Genomic DNA, 26861 nt, shown 5'->3' on the forward strand with positions numbered 1-26861 from the left:
TTGTACAGTTTAAAAGTACAAAGAAATCCCTGAGGATAAAGCATTAAATACACTTATTTCCAACGTGGTCCTCAGTGTAGGATGGAAGAAATGTTTTAACTAAACTTGTCACTTAACTCAACGTACTGCGTGACACTTCTGCCATTTTAGGGAACCGTTGTCAAAGATAAAAGCTCTCCGGGTCCTGACCAAGGCCACGGTGAAGGCTGCAGTCAAACATCTACCAAATATATCGATAGTGAAGAAGAAGAGGAGGAGGAGGAAGAAGAGATGGAGGAGGAAGTTGGTGGTTTGATTAATTCCGAAGGAGAAGAAGTTAATTGGGATTCTCTCTTCAGTAAGTAGAATAATTATTGGTGACAAAACGTACAGAATTACAGAAGAACAATGGCAGTACGTGGGTTGTTGATGTATAGGCTGAATCACTGGAAATCACACCTTACTCCCTACATAGTACACTAGATGGTTGTTTTATATACAGTGCATTCGTAAAGTATTCAGACAGCTTGACTTTTTCCACATTGTGTTACATTACAGCCTTATTCTAAAATGGATTAAAATGTTTTTTTCCCCTCATCAATCTACACACAATACCCCATAATGACAAAGCAAAAATAGGTTTGTAGAAGTTGTTGCTAATTTATTACAAATAAAACAACTGAAATATTTCATTTACAAGTATTCAGACCCTTTTCTCAGTACTTTGTTGAAGCAACTTTGGCAGCGATTACAGCCTCGAGTCTTCTTGGGTATGACGCTACAAGCTTGGCACACCTGTATTTGGGGAGTTTCTCCCATTCTTCTCTGCAGAGCCTCTCAAGCTCTGTCAGGTTGGATCTGGAGCGTCGCTGCACAGCTATTTTCAGGTCTCTCCAGAGATGTTAGATCGGGTTCAAGTCCGGGCTCTGGCTGGGCCTCTCAAGGACATTTAGAGACTTGTCCCGAAGCCACTCCTGCGTTGTATTGGCTGTGTGCTTAGGGTCGTTGCCCTGTTGGAAGGTAAACCTTCGCCCCAGACTGAGGTCCTGAGTGCTCTGGAGCAGGTTTTCATCAAGGATCTCTCAGTACTTTGCTCCGTTCATATTTCCCTCGATCCTGACTAGTCTCCCAGTCCCCGCCGCTGAAAAACATCCCCACAGCATGATGCTGCCACCACCATGCTTCACCGTAGGGATGGTACCAGGTTTCCTCCAGACGTTGACGCTTGCATTCAGGCCAAAAAGTTCAATCTTGGTTTCATCAGACCAGAGAATCTTGTTTGAGGAGTGGCTTGGTGGAGTGCTGCAGAGATGGCTGTCCTTCTGGAAAGTTCTCCCAGCTCCACAGAGGAACTCTTGAGCTCTGTCAGAGTGACCATCGGGTTCTTGGTCACCTCCCTGACCAAGGCCCTTCTCCTCCGATTGCTCAGTTTGGGTGATGAGAGGTGTTGGGTTTGCGCCAGACATAGCGTTTTCCTTGATGGCCAAAAAGCTCAATTTTAGTCTCATCTGACCAGAGTACCGTCTTCCATATGTTTGGGGAGTCGCCCACATAGCTTTTGGGCACCAAATATGTTTGCTTATTTTTTTCTTTAAGCAATGGCTTTTTTCTGGCCGCTCTTCTGTAAAGCCCAGCTCTGTGGAGTGTACGGCTTAAAGTGGTTCTATGGACAGATACTCCAATTTCCGCTGTGAAGCTTTGCAGCTCCTTCAGGGTTATCTTTGGTCTCTGCCTCACTGATTAATGCACTCCTTGCCTGGTCCGTGAGTCTTGGCAGATTGTGGTGCCATATTCTTTCCATTTTTTAAAATAATGGATTTAATGGTGCTCCGTGGGATGTTCAAAGTTTCGGATATTTTTTTATAACCCAACCCTGATCTGTACTTCTCCACAACTTTGTCCCTGACCTGTTTGGAGAGCTCCTTGGTCTTCATGGTGCCGCTTGCGTGGTGGTGCCCCTTGCTTAGTGGTGTTGCAGACTCTGGGGCCTTTCAGAGCAGGTGTATAAATACTGAGATCACGTGACACTTAGATTGCACACAGGTGGACTTTATTTAACCAATTACGTGACTTCTGAAGGTAATTGGTTGCACCAGATCTTATTTAGGAGCTTCATAGCAAAAGGGGGTGAATACATATGCACGCATCCACTTTTCCGTTATTTATTTTTAGAATTTTCTGAAACAAGTAATTTTTTTCCATTTCACTTCACCAATTCATGTCCATGACATGAAATCCAAATAAAAATTCATTTAAATTACAGGTTGTAATGCAACAAAATAGGAAAAAAACGCCAAGGGGGATGAATACTTTTGCAAGGCACTGTAAGACAACCACTTATCACAGTCATTGTAAGTCAGCGCTAGTATCGCCAATTGCTGTAATATTGTGGAGATGGACACTTAAATATGTTTGTTCTAACTCAGGAGAGAAACCGTTCAGCTGCTCTGTGTGCGGGAAGCTGTTCTCCCGGAAGGGAAAGTTGGACAGACATGAGAGGACCCACACTGGAGAGAAACCCTACCCCTGCCCTCACCCTGACTGTGGGATGAGCTTCTCTCAGTCTGGTAGTCTCCTGAGACACAGAAAAAGCCACGCTGGAGATAGACTACAGGTAAGTGACGACGCCTCCATTCTGGAAGAAGAGCCATCGGGTCCTGGATCTTCAGCATTGCAGGGCCCGAAGTCGGTTTGGAAATGTTTGAGAACCAAGTTGAAGATCAAGAAGAAGATGATTATGATGAGGAAGTTGGTGGTCTGATCAATTCAGACGGAGAAGAAATCGGTTGGGATCGCCATCGTATCAGTAAGTGATAGAATGTTGACAGTTTGAATTTTGATGATGCTCTGTCCACATACGGTATATTCTAGTCAGGTCAGATCTTTTCATCTGTGTTTTATGTATTGTATGACATCACATGTTATGTCTGTTTCTATGTCTGTACCATGATGTTCAAATAAACCTTAAATTACAGTTGATTTTTCACTCGTAATCTAACCCATACTGTTTCATCAACACAGGACAGAGTGTCAGCCATCCCTCTACATCAGGAGAACCTGAACAACACCAGGACAACCACAACAACACAAAGTCCAAGTCTCACCACTGCTTCAAATGTGGGAAAGACTTTGCCAACATCTCTAACCTACGGCGACACCAGAAGAGACACACAGGTTGTTGTCTCCACAGAGTTCCTATTAAATGATGAGTTCTAATATGGAATTCCACATGACCTTTTCCCCATTTTATGCGTTCTTTGATTCCTTTTCAATGATTTAAGGAGTGTTGTTGTGAACCATGTAAAATTCACTTTAGGTTTGTGTTCCAAATGGCACCCTATTACCTTTGCAGTGCACTACTTTTGACCAGACCATATGGGCCCTAGTGCACTACATAGGAATAGGTGCCATTTGGGACAAAGCCTAAATACTGCAAATCTGACTTGACAGGAGAGAGTTCCGACCACCGATCTGACAGCGAAGCCAGGGAAGTCCCACTGCTGCCCAGAATGTGGAAGAGACTGTAAGAAGCTATCAGCTCTACAAAAGCACATGAAGATCCACACGGGAGAGAAGCCGTACCCTTGCTCCGTGTGTGGGAAACAGTTCCGTGAAAGAACAGCCCTCCGCGACCACCAGAAAGTGCACACGGGAGAAAAACCTTACCCTGCCCCGACTGTGGGGAAGACGTTCGCTCACTCGGGGGCTATGAAGAGACACCTGCTGACGCACACCGGAGAGAAACCTTATTCCTGCTCTGTGTGTGGGCGGAGCTACACCCAGATAGGGCGACTGAGAGAACACGAGCGATCACACAGGTTGGTTCTATGTTAAGTTTAGCGTTTTGCTGTTTAGTCTTTGCTGGCTCCTTTTTACTCTGCTTATCTTGCAGTATTAGTCATACACATATTTTGGGGGCTAAATAGCTTTTAGCCCTTTTTTAAAGCATTTCTACAGCTGTTGCTGATGTGCATCAGATCTGGGCCACAAAGCTTCTCAGAGTGGAAGTGCCGATTATAATCTTATTCATTTTGATCTAAATGGCCAAACTGATCCCAGATCAGCACTCCTACTCTGAGAAGCGGTGTGAACATGGCCCAGCTCGTTGGGCAATAATTGGGCAAAAGATCAGAATTAGGCCGCCTGTGTAAACGCAACCTTTGTGATTTCTGTGTGTAATAAAAAAGCGCGCTCTACACATAGAATGTATTTATTGTTATTACAGCGAGGAGAAGCATGACTGTTCCGTCTGCTGGAGGAGCTTCTCAAAGCTACGGCCCTCGTCGCTCACTTCAGGTAAAGCACTTTGAGAACAACTACTGATGTTAAAAGGGCTTTTATTAAATACATTTTGATCGACTGACTGACTGATTCAGTCATTTTGTTGATGTTATTGATTGATTCAGGACCCACACTGGAGAGAGACCGTACAGCTGTGAGGAGTGTGGGAAGAGCTACGTACGAACCCAGAACCTCCGAGCCCATCAGAGGAAATGTCACAGCAGCTCACTACCAGACCCTGGGCCTGGGACAGGGGAGGACCTGGCTGCAGGGGTGAAGAGTGAAGAGGATTCTATTAGTATCAGTGATGAAGAGGAGAGGGAGGCTGCCTCTGGAGTTGATGCCAGCAGGGAGGACCAAAACCAGGGCTAGCCTTCCACATTAGGATAGGAGGACCAAAACCAGGGCTAGCCTTCCACATTAGGATAGGAGGACCAAAACCAGGGCTAGCCTTCCACATTAGGATAGGAGGACCAAAACCAGGGCTAGCCTTCCACATAGGATTTTTCATGTCTAAATGGCACCCTAGTCCCTAAATACCGGGCCCTGATCAAAACTAGTGCACTACATAGGGAATAGGGTGTCATTTGTGATTCAGCAAGAGTCTTTGCGATGATTATCTGTAGACCAAGAACCAATAGAATGGACTTACTGTAGTTCTAAATTCTACCAGAGGAGGGCAGCAAAGTCTGAGAGACTAAATGATTAGTGTCGAGAAATTGAGTTTGAGCTAAAACATACACTACATGACCAAAAGTATGTGGACACCTGCTCGTCCAACATCTCATTCTAAAATCATGGGCATTAATATGGAGTTGGTCCCCCCCCTTTGCCTCTATAACAGCCTCATACTCTTTTGGGAAGGCTTTCCACTAGATGTTGGAACATTGCTGCGGGGACTTGCTTCCATTCAGCCACAAGAGCATTAGTGAGGTCGGGCACTGATGTTGGGCGATTAGGCCTGGCTCGCAGTCGGCGTTCCAATTCATCCCAAAGGTGTTCGATGGGGTTGAGGGCAGAGCTCTGTGCAGGCCAGTCAAGTTCTTCCACACTGATCTCAACAAACCATTTCTGTATGGACCTCACTTTGTGCCCGGGGGCATTGTCATCCTGAAACAGGAAAAGGCCTTCCCCAAACTGTTGCCACAAAGTTGGAAGCACAGAATTGTGTAAAATATAATTGTATGCTGTAGCATTAAGATTTCCCTTCACTGGAACTAAGGGGCCTAGGCCAAACTATGAAAAAGAGCCCCAGACCATTATTCCTCCTCCACCAAACATTACAGTTGGCACTATGCATTGGGGCAGGTAGCGTTCTCCTGGCATCTGCCCAACCTAGATTTGTCCGTCGGGCACATGGAAACCCATTTCATGAAGCTCCCGACTAACAGATCTTGTGCGATGTTGCTTCCAGATGCAGTTTGGAACTCGGTAGTGAGTGTTGCAACCGAGGAGAGACGATTTTTACGCGCTACGCGCTTCAGCACTCTGCGGTCCTGTTCTGTGAGCTTGTGTGGCCTACCACTTCACAGCTGAGCCGTTGTTGCTCCAAGACGTTTCCACTTCACAATAACAGCACTTACAGTTGACCGGGGCAGCTCTAGCAGGGCAGAAATGTGATAAACTGACTTGTTGGAAAGGTGGCATCCTATGACTGTGCCACGTTGAAAGTCACTGAGCTTTTCAGTAAGGCCATTCTACTGCCATGTTTGTTTATGGAGATTGCATGGCTGTGTGCTCGATTTTATACACCTGTCAGCAACGGGTGTGGCTGAAATAGCCGAATCCACTAATTTGAAGGGGTGTCCACATACTTTTTGTGTATATATAGTCTATAGAAGGCTTGCCTGATAGTCACAAACATGATGGGGCAGAACGCCATGTGTTGTTATGATTCTGAACGTCATATAGCAAGCGACAATGACAAGAAGCTGCCGTGTGGGAAATCGTAGCTCATTCATTTCAGCTAGTTTTATCTTGGTCTTGAAACCATGTCTTGTTTTGACCCATGTCTCATCTATGCCAATATGGCTAAAATCCACTAGCTAGCTAACCAACAACTGTAACGATGTATTTGAGAGACAAACAAGTGCTCATTGTGCAAATGTATTTATGTTTTCAATAAACATTTGGAGAATAAATGTAGTTTACATGTTGTCAACAGTCTAAGCCAACCCTGCCTGTTTTGCCCCAGTTGTGGACTCATTGGTTTAGTTGCTAAACAACCCGTCTACTGACCATGAACGTTCCTTTGAATTACAATAAAAATGTTCTTCACATTAATTCTGTTTGAAGAACCTGACTGAAGAGATTCTGTAATTATTCTGTTCTTTATTGTATACTGTCAAGTTGCGTCAATTCGAATCTGGTATTGGAACAAAAGAGATGAACACACGTATTTTAAGATATACTAGTATTTTAATTAATGCAAAACACTTCAATGGTAAATATGATGTTCGTATATACGGGCTCACTGAAACACCACGCAGGGCAGACAGAGAACTAACTTTTTCAACCCAAGGTTCTTCTTTAATACTCTGACAGAGATAGTTCCTGCTCCAGGCTGGGCCTGTCAGAGTAGAGGCTGGGTGTGGTTTAAACTTACCCAACCTATCGATGGCGCACAGGCTGGTCCCAGCCCCTTGGCGCATCCCTGTTGCCAGGCGTTAGTTGTTTCTGCAACTTGTCTAGAAAGTCAGCACTTCTTCATTGTAGCAGTACACACGTCCTTGAGCAGTTTAACAAAGAGGCAGTGTGTGTGTGTGTGTGAGTCACAAGTCTATCTCAGCCTACCCCCTAACGGTTCCTCACATTAATCACAGCTTGTTATGTTAAACAATCTATATCAGTACAGCACAAACCTATTATGTTTAATCATTAATGTATTATTTTTAAGCTAGGCATCACATCTAATTATAAGAAAATAGATCCCCACAATCCCCCTTTTCACACCCGCTGGGTGTGAACCCAAAAGAAGAAATTTCAGGGAAATTTAGGATTCCCCCTTTTGACACCCACTAGGGTGTCACTCATTAAAATACAATACAAACAAAAAGTATCACACTTTTATAAATAGGCAATAATGATAATAAAAAGGCCTTCAGTCCTTCCATCTACACCTAACTTGTACTAGGTTGGCTACCAGCCACCCAGGAACTTCAAACCTTCACATAAGGAAAGACAAACATTCACAATAGTTAAAATGGATTTATAAAACATAAAAAGACAAACAGGGAATTTTGATTCCCCCTTTAGACACCCACTAGGGTGTCACTCCACCACCTCACCAATAGCAAACCAAGGGTCATCCTCAGTCAGCTTCATCTCAGTGTCTGCATCTCCTTCTTGAGCCCCTAGGAGGGGCATCATACCAGCCGTATGCACGACATCTGTAACAGACTTTCTCAAACAAGGAATTACACAGGCAGCACAGCACATTAATATTAGAAACACAACCACTAGGGTCAGAAATCCAGTAACCACCAGTGAAGCATACTTACCAAACCACTCCCCCAACCAGGAGAACAGTCCGTTTCCCTCCATTCCAGCCATGCTCTTCATTTCAGCTGATAGTTTATCTAAACCAACATTGGCTTTAGAGATACTCCCGTCAGGACTGGTATTGTTAGGGATAAACGTACAACAATGGCTTACCATTCTATAGACACCACCCCTTTCTGCCTGATCTAGAGCCAACCTCTTTTTACTAAGTCATAGGAGTGAGATGGCGGATAATTGTTCAAAGATCCCTTTTGCTGCATCCCTAGTCTAGCCAATAAATCGTTTTTTGGTCGTAACAGATATAATGAATCCAATCCACAATTTTGCCTGTCACCCACCAAAAGAACGTGGTAGTAAACCCTTCCCCTAATTGTTTCGTGGCTCGGTATCCATCCGATACCCCCCTTGGTATCCCAATCGCATCCATCTAAATAGGGCTATTCTCCTTCTTGTTAAAACTCCTCCTACATCTGTTTAATCCTTGGTTCCTGGTGACTAATTCTAACTAGCTGAACCAGAAGGACCAGGGCGCACGTATCTAGCCACCTCTTTGGAATTCTCTGCCTTATACTGCCTTTACTGGCACACGCCCACCACACATCGGTTACAGGGGCTGTAAGGTTCAGAATTCTCTCCTGTGCTTCCGAACTTAAGTCCATCACATTACTACTATCTCCAATTGATAGTTGGTGATGTCTTTGTTTCTCTTTACCCCCCATCTGGATGTTCAGTCCCGCCCGGTCTCATATCCCCGTCCCCAAGTGTTTTTAAACACTTGAGTCTAGGAACAATCCGCCGTGGGGGTCGAACACGAATACAATGGGATTTTATAATCCCAATTTGCTTATTGACATGTACCCCACCCATTGGCTACGTCCCTAACCCTTATTTTTTGATTTTTTTAGACTGTCCCTTGCTTATTTATTGCTCCTCCCACTTCCTTTGTCTTTTATGGCAGCTAAATTCGACTTTCATTCAGTTCAGAATCAATAGTAATCCAATCAATCAATCCCTTATCTTGTAAAAACACTCATGTTTAGTTCAAACTCTGTTCTACCCCGGCTCTCCCGGGCTTGACCTGAAGACTAATGGTTGGACATGACAGATCCATACTTAAATCTTTAAAACCTAACACAAACCCCCTAAATTTAACATAACAACCCTTTATAACCATCATACTAGGTGTGTTGTTTTTTATTTGAAAAACCCAATTTGAAAAACAACAACCACAAATAGCCAGGCCCCACTTAATTTGGTAGCTCACTTTTATGACCTAAATACTGCCTAACTTCACTACTGCTCCCCCTAGCCCTGGGCAACATTCCAATGAGATGAGCTAATCTCTTTCTCCTGGTTATACATTTTGTTAACCTTCAATTACCATCAGTAATCTAAAGATGGTAGTACACACAAAACATGATACAGATATCCCCAGTCCTAACCCATCAATAATTGTTTATATCAATCTAATTCCTCATAACTAATCCCTAAAACCACTCAAAATTCCTCGAGTATACAATGATTATTTAATTGATTACCCTAAATCTGCTACATGTGATCTCATCTCAAATGATCCATTATCAATTATTTGATCAACCCCCTAGGAAAATCTGTCTCCCCTTCTATTGTTCCTGTTGAAGTGCTAAGTCAATAGTAGCCAATTCAAACACCTCACAATTTGGATCAAAGGGTTCTACTCTTTCTCCCTCAAGGACTAGTCACGCCTTCTCTTCCTCTTCCTCTTCCTCACGCTCAAAGCTGGGAAATAGATGTCTGTTAGGCTTCTCTCTCTTTTCTTTCTTTCCTCATCCCCTGGGTCTGCATTGAAAAGAGTTATGGCCTGTCTTACCACAGTATCTGCATGGGGCCTCACACTCTCTGGCGAAATGCCCTCCTTTGTTACAGTTGAAGCACCGACCTCCCCCGCTGTAGCCTTCACTTTTCCCTGCCTTATACCCACTATTTCCCCAAGAGTGGCCATTAGGTACTCTGCTCCTTTCTGCTCTTTCTTGGCTCTGTCCTGTCTGTTATTCTGCTCATGATGGATTGCATGTCTCTCTGAGGCTATTACACAATTCAGTTATTTTCCCAACATACTCTCTGTGATCGGCCCATGGCAAAAGTGTCCTCTGGGCATCCCCTGAAACCCACTGCCCTCTAACGGCAGCCCAAACCTTACTATTCCTGTTTTGGGGTGGGTCATTCCTTCTACCGCTCTGGCCACGTCCTCTGTGTTCATGGCCTGTCTGCTAAATGGCATATTATTATTATTACTGTATACATCTAAGGTTGCTGGGGCCCCTTTCTATTCCCCGCCAATAGATTAGGTAAGGCTATCAGTGGGTACTGGCCCCCTCCTACTCTCTCTCTCTCTCACTGCTTCTTTAAATGTACCCCGCACGCGGTTCTCCTCCTGTTTCCACTCGGAACAGGTTTTGTCTGTTTTTCGTTTTAACGTAATATTTGTCCGTTATTTAAAGTACGTTAGTCTATTTATTTAAATCAAATTATTCCCACCTAATTAGTTAAAGTCGGTGCATATTTATATTTCAACGATAAACCAAATTATTTCAGTCTAATTATTTAACCAGTATTTTGCAGGGTCAAACATCAAACGTTAAATTAAATAATAAACCAAATTGCTTCAACTTAATTATTTAAAACCAGTATTATGCTATGTCAAACATCAAACGTTACAGTTCAGTTATATCAGTTCAAACGTTTCAGTTTAGTCATACTAGTTATTCATTATTTTTACCTTTATATTCCCAATTTACTATTACTCCTTCCAACCTCGCCTACTATTCCTATCTACCAAATACTCAGCCGAACCTAGCCGTACCCTCGTAGTTACGGACCTTACCGGTGTAATTCCTCGAACCTAGCCGTACCCTCGTAGTTACTGACCTTGCCGGTGTAATTCCTCGAACCTAGCCGTACCCTCGTAGTTACGGACCTTGCCGATACCAATTACTAATTCAATTATTCCCTATATTATCTAAAATTTCCCGAACCTAGCCGTACCCTCGTAGTTACGGACCTCGCCGGTAGAACAATACTCTATGGTACCATGGTTTAACATCACATTCACCACAGGTTTGCATGTCACAATATGGTGCTTATCTACTCATAATAATTTGTATAATAATTCATAATTTAGTTCACTTACATCAAACAGGTGTTTCACAAAATTAATTTGGATAAAGCCAATGTGCAGAACTTTAGTTATATAACAATAGGTGTCTGCTTACCTGTTTTTAGTTGTCCGGACTCTTTGTGAAACACACCGTCCAACGACAGCGATGTCCAATCGGCCGGACAATACCCAGCGAAGTCCCTCTACCAGATCACGTCGTTGGTCACCAATTGTCAAGTTGCGTCAATTCGAATCTGGTATTTGAACAAAAGAGGTGAACACACGTCTTTTAAGATATACTAGTATTTTAATTAATGCAAAACACTTCAATGGTAAATATGATGTTCGTATATACGGGCTCACTGAAACACCACGCAGGGCAGACAGAGAACTAACTTTTTCTAACCAACAACTGTAACGATGTATTTGAGACAAAAAGTGCTCATTGTGCAAATGTATTTATGTTTTCAATAAACATTTGGAGAATAAATGTAGTTTACATGTTGTCAACAGTCTAAGCCAACCCTGCCTGTTTTGCCCCAGTTGTGGACTCATTGGTTTAGTTGCTAAACAACCCGTCTACTGACCATGAACGTTCCTTTGAATTACAATAAAAATGTTCTTCACATTAATTCTGTTTGAAGAACCTGACTGAAGAGATTCTGTAATTATTCTGTTCTTTATTGTATACTGTCAAGTTGCGTCAATTCGAATCTGGTATTGGAACAAAAGAGGTGAACACACGTATTTTAAGATATACTAGTATTTTAATTAATGCAAAACACTTCAATGGTAAATATGATGTTCGTATATACGGCTCACTGGAAACACCACGCAGGGCAGACAGAGAACTAACTTTTTCAACCCAAGGTTCTTCTTTAATACTCTGACAGAGATAGTTCCTGCTCCAGGCTGGGCCTGTCAGAGTAGAGGCTGGGTGTGGTTTAAACTTACCCAACCTATCGATGGCGCACAGGCTGGTCCCAGCCCCTTGGCGCATCCCTGTTGCCAGGCGTTAGTTGTTTCTACAACTTGTCTACACATGTCCTTGAGCAGTTTAACAACAAAGAGGCAGTGTGTGTGTGTGAGTCACAAGTCTATCTCAGCCTACCCCCTAACGTTTCCTCACATTAATCACAGCTTGTTATGTTAAACAATCTATATCAGTACAGCACAAACCTATTATGTTTAATCATTAATGTATTATTTTTAAGCTAGGCATCACATCTAATTATAAGAAAATAGATCCCCACAATACATCTCAATCATGCAAATATGTTAAATCCCTTCACGTTTTTATCATATTTGTATTTGTCCAAGTTCTGGTGGTGCTAATAATAAACTCGGTGGGGTTGTAGCCAACACATGAAATACCACTCACTGATGTCTAGGCACAATACATGTCATGATTGAATAAATACGCCTTAAAAACAAGCTATTTTCCCTAGATGTATGAATCAATTATATTAGAATTAATGTCACTAGGGTCTATGGCAGTTTACCAGGCAGTTGACCCCCTCCCTCCCGTTTCCTGCCTTTCTCCTCCAAAAGCTGCTCACTGACCGAAGAAGAGTCTATCCCGGAAGTAGGCGGATGCAGGCGCTAGTTAGCTAGCTCGGCTAGCTACTTCACTTCAAAATACTGATACAATATGTCGATATGCCATTTCTGATACGGTTGTGATTGGCATAGACATTCGCCCGTCTGTCAAAAAACATTATGTAATTCTAACGAGCTAGACGCGAAGAGGCACAAAACAACATTGGTAACTTAGCTTGTTTAGCTAACGTTAGCTAGCTAGCAAGTTAGCTGTAATATTTTCACGACAACTGAGCCGACCCCGTTCTGAGGTGACAGTGGGTTTCAGTGGCAATTTCTCCAAACCCCAAAGTCTCCTGAAGAACTGTTGGGTCGATTCACAATGGATGAGGTGAGAAAGCTAGTAACAAACGTTCGCTAGGTAGCTAGCTAACGCCATGGTTTGTTGTCATACCAAATGTTAGTGGCTAGTTATCGTATAATATCAAGGCAAGCTGTCAGTTGACTCCTAAGTTATTGTTCCATCTAATGATCGTTATACTCCAGTACAGTAGGTCATGTTAGTAAATGTCATGCAGTGTAACGTAATCTTTAGTTGTCTGTCAGATTCATATTATAGGCCGCAGATTTATCCCCTGACTAAAGACCACGTGACCTGGCCAGGAGCACTCTAGGCCCTGTGGAGCGTTTCCTGATCAGATCAATACTTTTGACCAGGGCCCATAGGACTGAAGGATTGCACTAAATAGGCATTCGGGACGCATACATTGTCAGGGTAAAACTCATGGCCGTAGTAGTATAATAATACATTGTCAGGGTAAAACTCATGGCCGTAGTAGTATAATAATACATTGTCAGGGTAAAACTCATGGCCGTAGTAGTATAATAATGCATTGTAGTTTAAATCAGACATGATCCCTCTAATGTTTAATTATTGTATCTGTGGCAGATAGCCTAGCGGTTACGAGCATTGGGACAGTAACTGAAAGGTCACTGGTTTGAATCCCCTAGCCGACTAGGTGAAAAATCTGCCGATGTGCCCTTGAGCAAGGACCTTAACCCTAATTGCTCCTGTATATCGCTCTGGATTAGAGTGTCTGCTAAATTACTAAAATGTAATGTAAAAATTTATTTTAGGATGGTGATGGCAGACCCAGCCTGTCTATCTCCTGTCCCACTCGACCTAAACCCAGACGGTCACCAGATCCTGGCAGGAACCAGAGAACACTGCAGGGTCCCAAGCTGCTTAAAGTTGACTGGGATTCTCTTTTTAGTAAGTTGGAATTGTTGGAATGTTTGGAATTGGAATGTTTGGAATTGGAATGTTTGGGACAGAATGGTGATCTAAAAGAACATGACTTATCGTTGAATTATTTATGTTCATCATCTAGCCCAGTGTTTCTCAATCCTGGTCCTGGGTACTCAGAGGGGTGCACGTTTGAGTTTTTGCCCTAGCACTCAAACACTTCATTCAACTCATCATCAACCCGTGATTTGAATCAGGTGTTTTAGTGCTAGGGCAACAACAACAAAAAATAAGATGTGCACCCCTTTGGGTCCCTGGGACCAGGATTGAGAAACACTGATCTAACCCAGATGTGTTGTTAACAACATACAGTATCATTCTGTGTTTTTGAGTTAATTTATTTCCACCAATAAAACTGTTATAACCCATTAGTGCTATCATTCACACAGGAGAGAGACAACCTCCATCAGGAGTAGCTAAACAGCACCAGGAGAATCAGCAGAAACCCAATACATTTCACACCTGTCCAGTGTGTGGAAGACACTGCCAAAAGTTATCCATACTCCAGATCCACATGAGAATCCACACGGGAGAGAAGCCGTACCCCTGCCCCGACTGTGGCAAGAAGTTCGCTCACCTGGGAGCCATGAGACGACACCACCTCACACACACTGGAGAGAAGCCTTACTCCTGCTCAGTGTGTGGGAAGAGTTTCACCCAATCAGGTCATCTGAAAGAGCACCAGCAGTCTCACTCCGGAGAGAAGCACCACTGTCTGATCTGTCAGAAACAGTACATCAGAGCAGAAGATCTGAAGATACACCACAGAGTTCACACAGGAGAAAGGCCCTACCGCTGTGCCGAGTGTGGCAAGAGCTACATCAGGTCAAAGAATCTCCGGGCTCACAAGCTGACTCACCAGAGGACACAAGGTGGGGGTGGTGGAGGTGAGGTGGAGAGGGCAGCTACTATCCAGGGTGAATAGGAAGGGAATGTATTAATAATAAACAATGCATAAAGGACTGGGGGCTGGGGGTGTCCCGAACACAAAGTGAGCCTAGACCTGGGTTAATAAGAGCTTTTAATGGAGAATTGAGAATGCTTGTTAGTCCAGGACTAGGCCTATTCTGTGTCCGGGAAACTGTCCCCAGGAGGTTTTCCTGACCACATGGCCCGATCTGATGATGATGATGATGATGATGATGGATGATTAGGAAAAAACTAAAGATACCTATCCATCAATAGCTGTGTCAGTTGAATAAATGAACAAACGAATGCTTTGTCTTTCTCTCTCCCTGCCAGTGAAAGTGAAGGAGGAGAAAGAAGAGGAGGTTGCTGAAGGAGAGGAAGTTGGCTGGCGTTTCCCTGATCTCAGTAAGTAGAGGCAGAATGGTGACACTTCTTCAATCAATTGTGTCGATGATGCGTTCCAACTGCCACACTATTCATTTACATTTTACATTTTAGTCATTTAGCAGACGCTCTTATCCAGAGCGACTTACAGTTAGTGAGTGCATACATAAAAAAAAATTATACTGGCCCCCCATGGGAATCGAACCCACATCCCTGGCGTTGCAAACGCCATGCTCTACCAACTGAGCTACATCCCTGCCGGTCATTCCCTCCCCTACCCTGGACGACGCTGAGCCAATTGTGCGCCGCCCCCATGGGTCTCCCCGGTCGCGCCGGCTACGACAGAGCCTGGATTCGAACCAGGATCTCTAGTGGCACAGCTAGCACTGCGATGCAGTGCCTTAGACCACTGCGCCACTCGGGAGACTGACACCACTATTCCCTTTGACCAGTGGGGAATAGGGTACCATTTAGGACACAACCTACAGTGGGGAGAAGAAGTATTTGATACACTGCCGATTTTGCAGGTTTTCCTACTTACAAAGCATGTAGAGGTCTGTAATTTTTTATCATAGGCACACTTCAACTGTGAGAGACAGAATCTAAAACAAAAATCCAGAAAATCTCATTGTATGATTTTTAAGTAATTAATTTGCATTGTATTGCATGACATAAGTATTTGATCACCTACCAACCAGTAAGAATTCCGGCTCTCACAGACCTGTTAGTTTTTCTTTAAGAAGCCCTCCTGTTCTCCACTCATTACCTGTATTAACTGCACCTGTTTGAACTCATTACCTGTATAAAAGACACCTGTCCACACACTCAATCAAACAGACTCCAACCTCTCCACAATGGCCAAGACCAGAGAGCTGTCTAAGGACATCAGGGATAAAATTGTAGACCTGCACAAGGCTGGGATGGGCTACAGGACAATAGGCAAGCAGCTTGGTGAGAAGGCAACAACTGTTGGCGCAATTATTAGAAAATGGAAGAAGTTCAAGATGACGGTCAATCACCCTCAGTCTGGGGCTCCATGCAAGATCTCACCTCGTGGGGCATCAATGATCATGAGGAAGGTGAGGGATCAGCCCAGAACTACACGGCAGGACCTGGTCAATGACCTGAAGAGAGCTGGGACCACAGTCTCAAAGAAAACCATTAGTAAGGTCCCCCTGCTCAAGCCAGCGCATGTCCAGGCCCATCTGAAGTTTGCCAATGACCATCTGGATGATCCAGAGGAGGAATGGGAGAAGGTCATGTGGTCTGATGAGACAAAAATAGAGCTTTTTGGTCTAAACTCCACTCGCCGTGTTTGGAGGAAGAAGAAGGATGAGTACAACCCCAAGAACACCATCCCAACCGTGAAGCATGGAGGTGGAAACATCATTCTTTGGGGATGCTTTTCTGCAAAGCGGACAGGACGACTGCACCGTATTGAGGGGAGGATGGATGGGGCCATGTATAGCGAGATCTTGGCCAACAACCTCCTTCCCTCAGTAAGAACATTGAAGATGGGTCGTGGCTGGGTCTTCCAGCATAACAACGACCCGAAACACACAGCCAGGGCAACTAAGGAGTGGCTCCGTAAGAAGCATCTCAAGGTCCTGGAGTGGCCTAGCCAGTCTCCAGACCTGAACCCAATAGAAAATCTTTGGAGAGAGCTGAAAGTCCGTATTGCCCAGCGACAGCCCCGAAACCTGAAGGATCTGGAGAAGGTCTGTATGGAGGAGTGGGCCAAAATCCCTGCTGCAGTGTGTGCAAACCTGGTCAAGACCTATAGGAAACGTATGATCTCTGTAATTGCAAACAAAGGTTTCTGTACCAAATATTAAGTTCTGCTTTTCTGATGTATCAAATACTTATGTCATGCAATAAAATGCAAATTAATTACTTAAAAATCATACAATGTGATTTTCTGGATTTTTGTTTTAGATTCCGTCTCTCACAGTTGAAGTGTACCTATGATAAAAATTACAGACCTCTACATGCTTTGTAAGTAGGAAAACCTGCAAAATCGGCAGTGTATCAAATACTTGTTCTCCCCACTGCACATCACCTGTTGACTTATTTACCCACCCAATTATTTTACTCACAAATTATCTCCACAGTAGAGTCCGTAATACCAACCTATCTCCACAGGAGAGAGCCCTGTCCATGGCTTTGGTAGTCTCATTATAACCAATAATACCAACCCAGTGAAAGTTGACATTGTGTTTCCGAATGATATCACCAAGAGGTAGAATATATATATATATATATATATATATATATATATATATATATAGTGAAAACAATAGTGGTCCTAAGACGGAACCTTGAGGAACCATTCACGGAGACGAACTGATATCTTTCCGACAGATGCGATCTAAACCAGGCAAGAACTTGTCCGTGTAGCCCAATTAGGGTTTCCAATCTGTCCAAAAGAATGTGGTGATCGACGGTGTCAAAGGCGGCACTAAGGTCTAGGAGCACGAGGACAGATGCTGAGCCTTGGTCTGATGTCATTGAAAGGTCATTTATCACCTTCACGAGTGCAGTCTCAGTACTATGATGGTTCTAAAACCAGACTTTCGTATACATTATTTGTGTTCAGGAAGGCAGTGAGTTGCTGCGCAACAGCTTTTTCAAAAACATTTGAGAGGAATGGGAAATTCGATATAGGCTGATCGTTTTTTAATTTTCTGGGTCAAGGTTTGGCTTTCTCAGGAGAGGCCACTCTTAGTGAGTTTGGTACACATCCAGTGGATAGGGAACAGGAAGTAGCTCTTTCAGTAGTTTAGATGGAGTAGGGTCTAGTAGGCAGCTGGAAGGTTTAGAGACCATTACTATTTTCGTGAATGTTTCGAGAGATACAGGATTAAGAAACACGAGTGTCTCCATTGATCTTAGGTCTTGGCAGTTCTGTGCAGACTCAGGACAACTGAGTTTTGGAGAAATACGTAGAGTCAAAGAGGAGTCCGTAATTCTAATGATCATGATCTTTTCGTCAAAGAAGAAGTTCATGAATTCATGACTGCTGAAGTGAAGGCCATCCTCTCTTGGGGAATGCTGCTTTTTAGTTAGCTTTGTGACAGCATCAAAAATACATTCTGGCTTGTTTTTATTCTCCTCAATCAGGTCGGAAAAGTAGGCTGATGGAGCAGCAGTGAGGGCTCTTCGATATTGCACGGTACTTTCTTTCCAAGCTAGTCGGAAGACTTCCAGTTTGGTGGAGCGCCATTTCCGTTCCAATATTCGGGAAGCTTGCTTCAGGGCTCAGGTATATTCTGTATACCAGGGAGCTAATTTCTTGTGACAAATGTTTTTTTGTTTTTAGAAGTGCGACTGCATCTAGGGTATTACGCAAGGTTAAATTTAGATCCTCGGTTAGGTGGTTAATAGATTTTTGTACTCCGACGTCCTTAGGTAGGTGGAGGGAGTCTGGAAGGGCATCTAGGAATCTTTGGGTTGTCCGAGAATTTATAGCGATAATCCTTGGTTGGGGTCTGAGCAGATTATTTGTTGCGATTGCAAACTTAATAAAATGGTGGTCCGATAGTCCAGGATTATGAGGAAAAACATTTAGATCCACAATATTTATTATACGGGACAAAACTAGATCCAGAGTATGACTGTGGTAATGCGTAGGTCCGGAGACATGCTGGACATGATGTCGATGATGGCTCCGAATGCCTTTTCGAGTGGGTCTGTGGACTTCTCCATGTGAATATTGAAGTCACCGGAAATTTGAATATTTTCTGCGATGACTACAAGGTCCGATAGGAATTCAGGGAACTCAGTGAGGAATGCTCTATATGGCCCAGGAGGCTGCATAGATTTCATGACTAGAAGCTCAAGACGAAACAGCATTTTTTATATTTTTTATATAAATTGAAATTTGCTGTCAAAAATGTTAGCAACACCTCCGCCTTTGCGGGAATGCGCGGGGGATATGGTCACTAGTGTAACCTGGAGGAGAGGCCTCATTTAACTCAGTAAATTAATCAGGCTTAAACCATGTTTCAGTTAGGCCATTCAAATCAAGGTTATGATCAGTAATTAGTTAATTGACTATGACTGCCTTGGAAGTGAGTGATCTAACATTAAGTAGTCCTATTTTGAGTTGTGAGGTATTATCACAGTCTCTTTAAAAAATGACCGGGATGGAGGAGGTCCTTATTCCAGTGAGATTGCTAAGGCGAACACCGCCATGTTTAGATTTTCCCGACCTAGATTGAGGCACAGACCTGGTCTCATTGAGGAAAACTAAGCTGACCACACTGACTGTGCTAGCGGTAGACTCCACTAAGCTGTCAGGCTGGCTAACAGGCTTCTGCCTGGCCTGCACCCTATCTCATTGTGGAGCTAGAGGAGTTAGAGCCCTGTCTATGTTGATAGATAAGATGATCGCACCCCTCCAGCTAGGATGGAGTCCGTCACTCCTCAGCAGGCCAGGCTTGGTCCTGTTTGTGGGTGAGGCCCTCTTATCTACAAATTGTATCTTTTAGGAGAGGCAGAAAACTGTTTTCAACCAGCGATTGAGTTGTGAGACTGTTGCGCTTTGTGACCTCTGACTGTTTCATCTTAACATCGTGGATAACAATATACCTATACTCTCTACATTCACCAGTTTTAGCCTTAGCCAGCACCCTCTTCAGATTAGCCTTTACGTCGGTAGCCAAGCCCCCTCGGAAAACAGTGCATGATCGCTGGATGATTATTTTAAAGTCTAAGGGTTGACTAGGGTTTTCAATTTGTCAGAGCTAATAGTGGGAGGCTTCGGCGGCTCAGACCCGGTAACGGGTGGAGGAGAGACCTGAGAAGGCTCGGCCTCTGACTCCAACTCGTTGCTTAGTGGGAAGAACCGGTTGCAAGTTTCTGTCTGCTGAATGAGCGACACTGGTTGAGCATGCCGACAGCATTTCTTTCCAGAAGCCTTGAGAAAATTGTCCGTCTGCGGGGGACTGTGCGAGGGGATTTATACTACTATCTGTACTTACTGGTGGCACAGACGCTGTTTCATCCTTTCCTACACTTACATTGCCCTTGCCTAACGATTGCGTCTGAAGCTGGGCTTGCAACTCGGCTATACTCACCATAAGGCTTTAGTTCTCCTCTAAATGATGAGTACAGCGACTGCAATTAGATGCCACAGTGTTAATGTTACTACTTAGCTTTTTGGGCTAGTGGAGGTCCTGTAGAACCATGTCCAGATAAAGCGTCCGGGGTGAAAAAGTTGAATGAACAAAGTAGTGCGAAGACAAAATTTAAGACGTTGGTAAATTTGTTAAATGCAAAGTTTTGATTAAATGGTTAATAAAGTTTGGCATGTGGCAACTAACCGGTTCATTATAACCAGTAATACCAACCTATCTCCACAGGAGAGAGTCCTGTCCATGGCTCTGGTAGTGTCATTATAACCAGTAATACCAACCTATCTCCACAGGAGAGAGTCCTGTCCATGGCTCTGGTAGTGTCATTATAACCAGTAATACCAACCTATCTCCACAGGAGAGAGTCCTGTCCATGGCTCTGGTAGTGTCATTATAACCAGTAATACCAACCTATCTCCACAGGAGAGAGTCCTGTCCATTGCTCTGGTAGTGTCATTATAACCAGTAATACCAACCTATCTCCACAGGAGAGAGTCCTGTCCATGGCTCTGGTAGTGTCATTATAACCAGTAATACCAACCTATCTCCACAGGAGAGAGTCCTGTCCATGGCTCTGGTAGTGTCATTATAACCAGTAATACCAACCTATCTCCACAGGAGAGAGTCCTGTCCATGGCTCTGGTAGTGAAGGAAGTCCCCCTACATCACACATCAACAAGGTGGGAGAAAATGACGACAAACATTTCATATGATAAAAAATAAGAAAGGTGCCCCACCTTCAAAGCTGATGTTTTAGTTATTCAGGTCTTGAAAGGATGGAATAGAAGTCTTTCTTGTATTGCGTTTATAAATAGAGTTCTAACGTGGTTAATGATGTTGTTATGTTTTCACTGTAGGATCCTGGTGACCAATCCAGCACCAAAGCTATAGAGTCCCAGGGTCCTGATCGAAGCCATGAGGAGGACAGCACTCAAACACCTGGGATGAACGCTCATATTGTAGAAGAGGAGGAAGAGGAGGAGGAAGTTGGTGGTTTCATCAATTCCGAAGGAGAAGAATTTGGCTGGGATTCTGTTCAACATAGGAAGTGGAGGCAGAACGCTGACTGTTCTTTAGTTGACCGGGGATCTGTTCAACATAGTAAGTGGAGGCAGAACGCTGACTGTTCTTTAGTTGACTGGAATTCTGTTCAACATAGTAAGTGGAGGCAGAACGCTGACTGTTCTTTAGTTGACTGGAATTCTGTTCAACATAGGAAGTGGAGGCAGAACGCTGACTGTTCTTTAGTTGACCGGGGATCTGTTCAACATAGTAAGTGGAGGCAGAACGCTGACTGTTCTTTAGTTGACTGGAATTCTGTTCAACATAGTAAGTGGAGGCAGAACGCTGACTGTTCTTTAGTTGACTGGAATTCTGTTCAACATAGTAAGTGGAGGCAGAACGCTGACTGTTCTTTAGTTGACTGGGGGACTGTTCAACATAGTAAGTGGAGGCAGAACGCTGACTGTTCTTTAGTTGACCGGGGTTCTGTTCAACATAGTAAGTGGAGGCAGAACGCTGACTGTTCTTTAGTTGACCGGGGTTCTGTTCAACATAGTAAGTGGAGGCAGAACGCTGACTGTTCTTTAGTTGACTGGGATTCTGTTCAACATAGTAAGTGGAGGCAGAACGCTGACTGTTCTTTAGGTGACTGGGGGACTGTTCAACATAGTAAGTGGAGGCAGAACGTTGACTGTTCTTTAGGTGACTGGGGGACTGTTCAACATAGTAAGTGGAGGCAGAACGTTGACTGTTCTTTAGTTGACCGGGGTTCTGTTCAACATAGTAAGTGGAGGCAGAACGCTGACTGTTCTTTAGTTGACTGGGATTCTGTTCAACATAGTAAGTGGAGGCAGAACGCTGACTGTTCTTTAGGTGACTGGGGGACTGTTCAACATAGTAAGTGGAGGCAGAACGTTGACTGTTCTTTAGGTGACTGGGGGACTGTTCAACATAGTAAGTGGAGGCAGAACGTTGACTGGTGGTCTGTTCAATATAGTAAGTGGAGGCAGAACGCTGACTGTTCTTTAGTTGACTGGGATTCTGTTCAACATAGTAAGTGGAGGCAGAACGCTGACTGTTCTTTAGGTGACTGGGGGACTGTTCAACATAGTAAGTGGAGGCAGAACGTTGACTGTTCTTTAGGTGACTGGGGGACTGTTCAACATAGTAAGTGGAGGCAGAACGTTGACTGTTCTTTAGGTGACTGGGGGACTGTTCAACATAGTAAGTGGAGGCAGAACGCTGACTGTTCTTTAGTTGACTGGGGTTCTGTTCAACATAGTAAGTGGAGGCAGAACGCTGACTGTTCTTTAGTTGACTGGAATTCTGTTCAACATAGTAAGTGGAGGCAGAACGCTGACTGTTCTTTAGGTGACTGGGGGACTGTTCAATATAGTAAGTGGAGGCAGAACGTTGACTGTTCTTTAGTTGACTGGGGGTCTGTTCAATATAGTAAGTGGAGGCAGAACGTTGACTGTTCTTTAGTTGACTGGGGGTCTGTTCAACATAGTAAGTGGAGGCAGAACGGTGACTGTTCTTTAGTTGACTGGGGGTCTGTTCAACATAGTAAGTGGAGGCAGAACGGTGACTGGGGGTCTGTTCAACATAGTAAGTGGAGGCAGAACGCTGACTGTTCTTTAGGTGACTGGTGGTCTGTTCAACATAGTAAGTGGAGGCAGAACGGTGACTGGGGGTCTGTTCAACATAGTAAGTGGAGGCAGAACGCTGACTGTTCTTTAGGTGACTGGTGGTCTGTTCAACATAGTAAGTGGAGGCAGAACGGTGACTGTTCTTTAGGTGACTGGTGGTCTGTTCAACATAGTAAGTGGAGGCAGAACGGTGACTGTTCTTTAGGTGACTGGGGGTCTGTTCAACATAGTAAGTGGAGGCAGAACGGTGACTGGGGGTCTGTTCAACATAGTAAGTGGAGGCAGAACGGTGACTGGGGGTCTGTTCAACATAGTAAGTGGAGGCAGAACGGTGACTGGGGGTCTGTTCAACATAGTAAGTGGAGGCAGAACGGTGACTGGGGGTCTGTTCAACATAGTAAGTGGAGGCAGAACGGTGACTGGGGGTCTGTTCAACATAGTAAGTGGAGGCAGAACGGTGACTGGGGGTCTGTTCAACATAGTAAGTGGAGGCAGAACGCTGACTGTTCTTTAGGTGACTGGTGGTCTGTTCAACATAGTAAGTGGAGGCAGAACGCTGACTGTTCTTTAGGTGACTGGGGGTCTGTTCAACATAGTAAGTGGAGGCAGAACGGTGACTGGGGGTCTGTTCAACATAGTAAGTGGAGGCAGAACGGTGACTGGGGGTCTGTTCAACATAGTAAGTGGAGGCAGAACGCTGACTGTTCTTTAGGTGACTGGGGGTCTGTTCAACATAGTAAGTGGAGGCAGAACGGTGACTGGGGGTCTGTTCAACATAGTAAGTGGAGGCAGAACGGTGACTGGGGGTCTGTTCAACATAGTAAGTGGAGGCAGAACGCTGACTGTTCTTTAGGTGACTGGGGGACTGTTCAACATAGTAAGTGGAGGCAGAACGGTGACTGGGGGTCTGTTCAACATAGTAAGTGGAGGCAGAACGGTGACTGGGGGTCTGTTCAACATAGTAAGTGGAGGCAGAACGGTGACTGGGGGTCTGTTCAACATAGTAAGTGGAGGCAGAACGGTGACTGGGGGTCTGTTCAACATAGTAAGTGGAGGCAGAACGGTGACTGTTCTTTAGGTGACTGGGGGTCTGTTCAACATAGTAAGTGGAGGCAGAACGGTGACTGGGGGTCTGTTCAACATAGTAAGTGGAGGCAGAACGGTGACTGGGGGTCTGTTCAACATAGTAAGTGGAGGCAGAACGGTGACTGGGGGTCTGTTCAACATAGTAAGTGGAGGCAGAACGGTGACTGGGGGTCTGTTCAACATAGTAAGTGGAGGCAGAACGCTGATCTAAAATACCCAGTATGTGTCCCAAATGGCATTCTATTTCCTACATAGTGACCAGGGTCCTGGACAAAATGAATGCACTTCACAGGGAATAAGGTACCATTTGGGATACAGACCATGAATTAATGTCGACTTGCTTGCCTCAGTACCTAACCCACTCTGTTATTCACACAGGAGAAAGCCCCAACCGTGGCTTAGACAGCGAAGAGAGTCCCCCTACATCAGAACATCCTGAACACCAGGAGAATCAGAAAACTAAGATATCCCACTGCTGCTCAGTGTGTGGCAGAGAATGCTATAAGCTCTCAGTACTACAGATCCACATGAGAATCCACACGGGAGAGAAGCCGTACCCCTGCCCGACTGTGGCAAGAAGTTCGCTCACCAGGGAGCCATGAGACGACATCTCCTCACACACACTGGAGAGAAGCCTTACTCCTGCTCTGTGTGTGGGAAGAGTTTCACCCAATCAGGACATCTGAGGGAGCACCAGCAGTCTCACAGTGGAGAGAAGCCTCACCTGTGTCTGGTCTGTGGGAGAGGGTTCTCTAGAGCGTCAGACCTCAGGATACACCACAGGAGTTCATACAGGGGAGAGGCCATACAGCTGTGATTACTGTGGGAAGAGATACGTCCGCTCTCAGAAGCTACGGGCTCACTAAACGGACACACCACAGTGACAGGACACCCACTGATGCTGGAGAGGAGATGGGCGATGGAGTGAAGAACCAGGAGGCTTTGACAATAACACATGATAAGCCTAGTGTTCCTATAGGGGATGTTAGTGAGCTGGACAAAAACAATGATACACTTCATCATCAGACAGGAGAACAATAGACTGAGAACCATTGGAATAGACAGATCTAAATTCCACCTAACAATAGAATGAGAACCATTGGAATAGACAGATCTAAATTCCATCAAACAATAGAATGAGAACCATTGGAATAGACAGATCTAAATTCCATCAAACAATAGAATGAGAACCATTGGAATAGACAGAGATCTAAATTCCACCTAACAATAGAATGAGAACCATTGGAATAGACATAGATCTAAATTCCACCTAACAATAGAATGAGAACCATTGGAATAGACATAGATCTAAATTCCACCTAACAATAGAATGAGAACCATTGGAATAGACAGAGATCTAAATTCCATCAAACAATAGAATGAGAACCATTGGAATAGACATAGATCTAAATTCCACCTAACAATAGAATGAGAACCATTGGAATAGACATAGATCTAAATTCCACCTAACAATAGAATGAGAACCATTGGAATAGACATAGATCTAAATTCCACCTAACAATAGAATGAGAACCATTGGAATAGACAGAGATCTAAATTCCATCAAACAATAGAATGAGAACCATTGGAATAGACAGATCTAAATTCCATCAAACAATAGAATGAGAACCATTGGAATAGACAGATCTAAATTCCATCAAACAATAGAATGAGAACCATTGGAATAGACAGATCTAAATTCCATCAAACAATAGAATCAGAACCATTGGAATAGACAGATCTAAATGCCATCAAACAATAGAATGAGAACTATTGGAATAGACAGATCTAAATTCCATCAAACAATAGAATGAGAACCATTGGAATAGACAGATCTAAATTCCACCTAACAATAGAATGAGAACCATTGGAATAGACAGATCTAAATTCCACCTAACAATAGAATGAGAACCATTGGAATAGACAGATATCTAAATTCCATCAAACAATAGAATGAGAACCATTGGAATAGACAGATCTAAATTCCACCTAACAATAGAATGAGAACCATTGGAATAGACAGATCTAAATTCCACCTAACAATAGAATGAGAACCATTGGAATAGACATAGATCTAAATGCCAAACAATAGAATGAGAACCATTGGAATAGACAGAGATCTAAATTCCATCAAACAATAGAATGAGAACCATTGGAATAGACAGATCTAAATTCCATCAAACAATAGAATGAGAACCATTGGAATAGACAGATCTAAATTCCATCAAACAATAGAATGAGAACCATTGGAATAGACATATCTAAATTCCATCAAACAATAGAATCAGAACCATTGGAATAGACAGATCTAAATGCCATCAAACAATAGAATGAGAACTATTGGAATAGACAGATCTAAATTCCATCAAACAATAGAATGAGAACCATTGGAATAGACAGATCTAAATTCCATCAAACAATAGAATCAGAACCATTGGAATAGACAGATCTACATTCCATCAAACAATAGAATGAGAACCATTGGAATAGACAGATCTAAATTCCATCAAACAATAGAATGAGAACTATTGGAATAGACAGATCTAAATTCCACCTAAATGATTTACCGAATTCTGACGCAGGACACAGGCTGCTTGGGAGGAGACAGATGCTGGGTGAATTTCCCCTAGGTACAGATCTAGGATCAGCTTCCCCTGCCCGAATCCTAACCTTAACCATTAGTGGGGAAAATGCAAAGCTGACCCAAGATCCAGCATCTAGGGGCAACGTCACCCTACTCTGTTGGGGGAAAGAATGGGGAGGCTTTATCAGTTAGTGTTGACAGTAGCACTATGAGTGATGTTAGCAGGGTGTACAAACACAACTATTAACCTCATGATGAAGAACTATAGGCTCGGTTGGAACAGTTACAATGGACATGGTTCTAAATTCCACTTGAAGAAAGCACACAGTTCTGACCGAGAGATGAAATGATCAGTGCCGTTGTGAGTTTG

General features: G+C 43.8%; 1 protein-coding gene and 1 long non-coding RNA gene across 2 annotated transcripts; both read left to right on the forward strand.

Moving 5' to 3' along the window:
- Positions 1–2678: 2678 nt before the first annotated feature.
- On the forward strand, positions 2679–3467 carry LOC123492010. Its single transcript, XR_006661582.1, has 3 exons — positions 2679–2785; positions 3001–3153; positions 3430–3467. It is a non-coding gene; the product is annotated as an uncharacterized LOC123492010 (long non-coding RNA).
- An 8928-nt stretch (positions 3468–12395) lies between these two features.
- On the forward strand, positions 12396–24509 carry LOC123481069 (zinc finger protein 250-like). Its single transcript, XM_045222713.1, has 7 exons — positions 12396–12827; positions 13574–13709; positions 14132–14629; positions 14985–15056; positions 20789–20850; positions 21028–21271; positions 24286–24509. Exons 1-7 carry the CDS (start codon positions 12819–12821, stop codon positions 24507–24509), a joined length of 1245 nt encoding a protein of 414 aa, XP_045078648.1. The 5' UTR covers positions 12396–12818.
- The last annotated feature ends 2352 nt before the right edge of the window (positions 24510–26861 follow it).

Source organism: Coregonus clupeaformis, chromosome 1 (genome assembly GCF_020615455.1).
Source record: "Coregonus clupeaformis isolate EN_2021a chromosome 1, ASM2061545v1, whole genome shotgun sequence".
NCBI classification, from domain to species: Eukaryota; Metazoa; Chordata; class Actinopteri; order Salmoniformes; family Salmonidae; genus Coregonus; species Coregonus clupeaformis.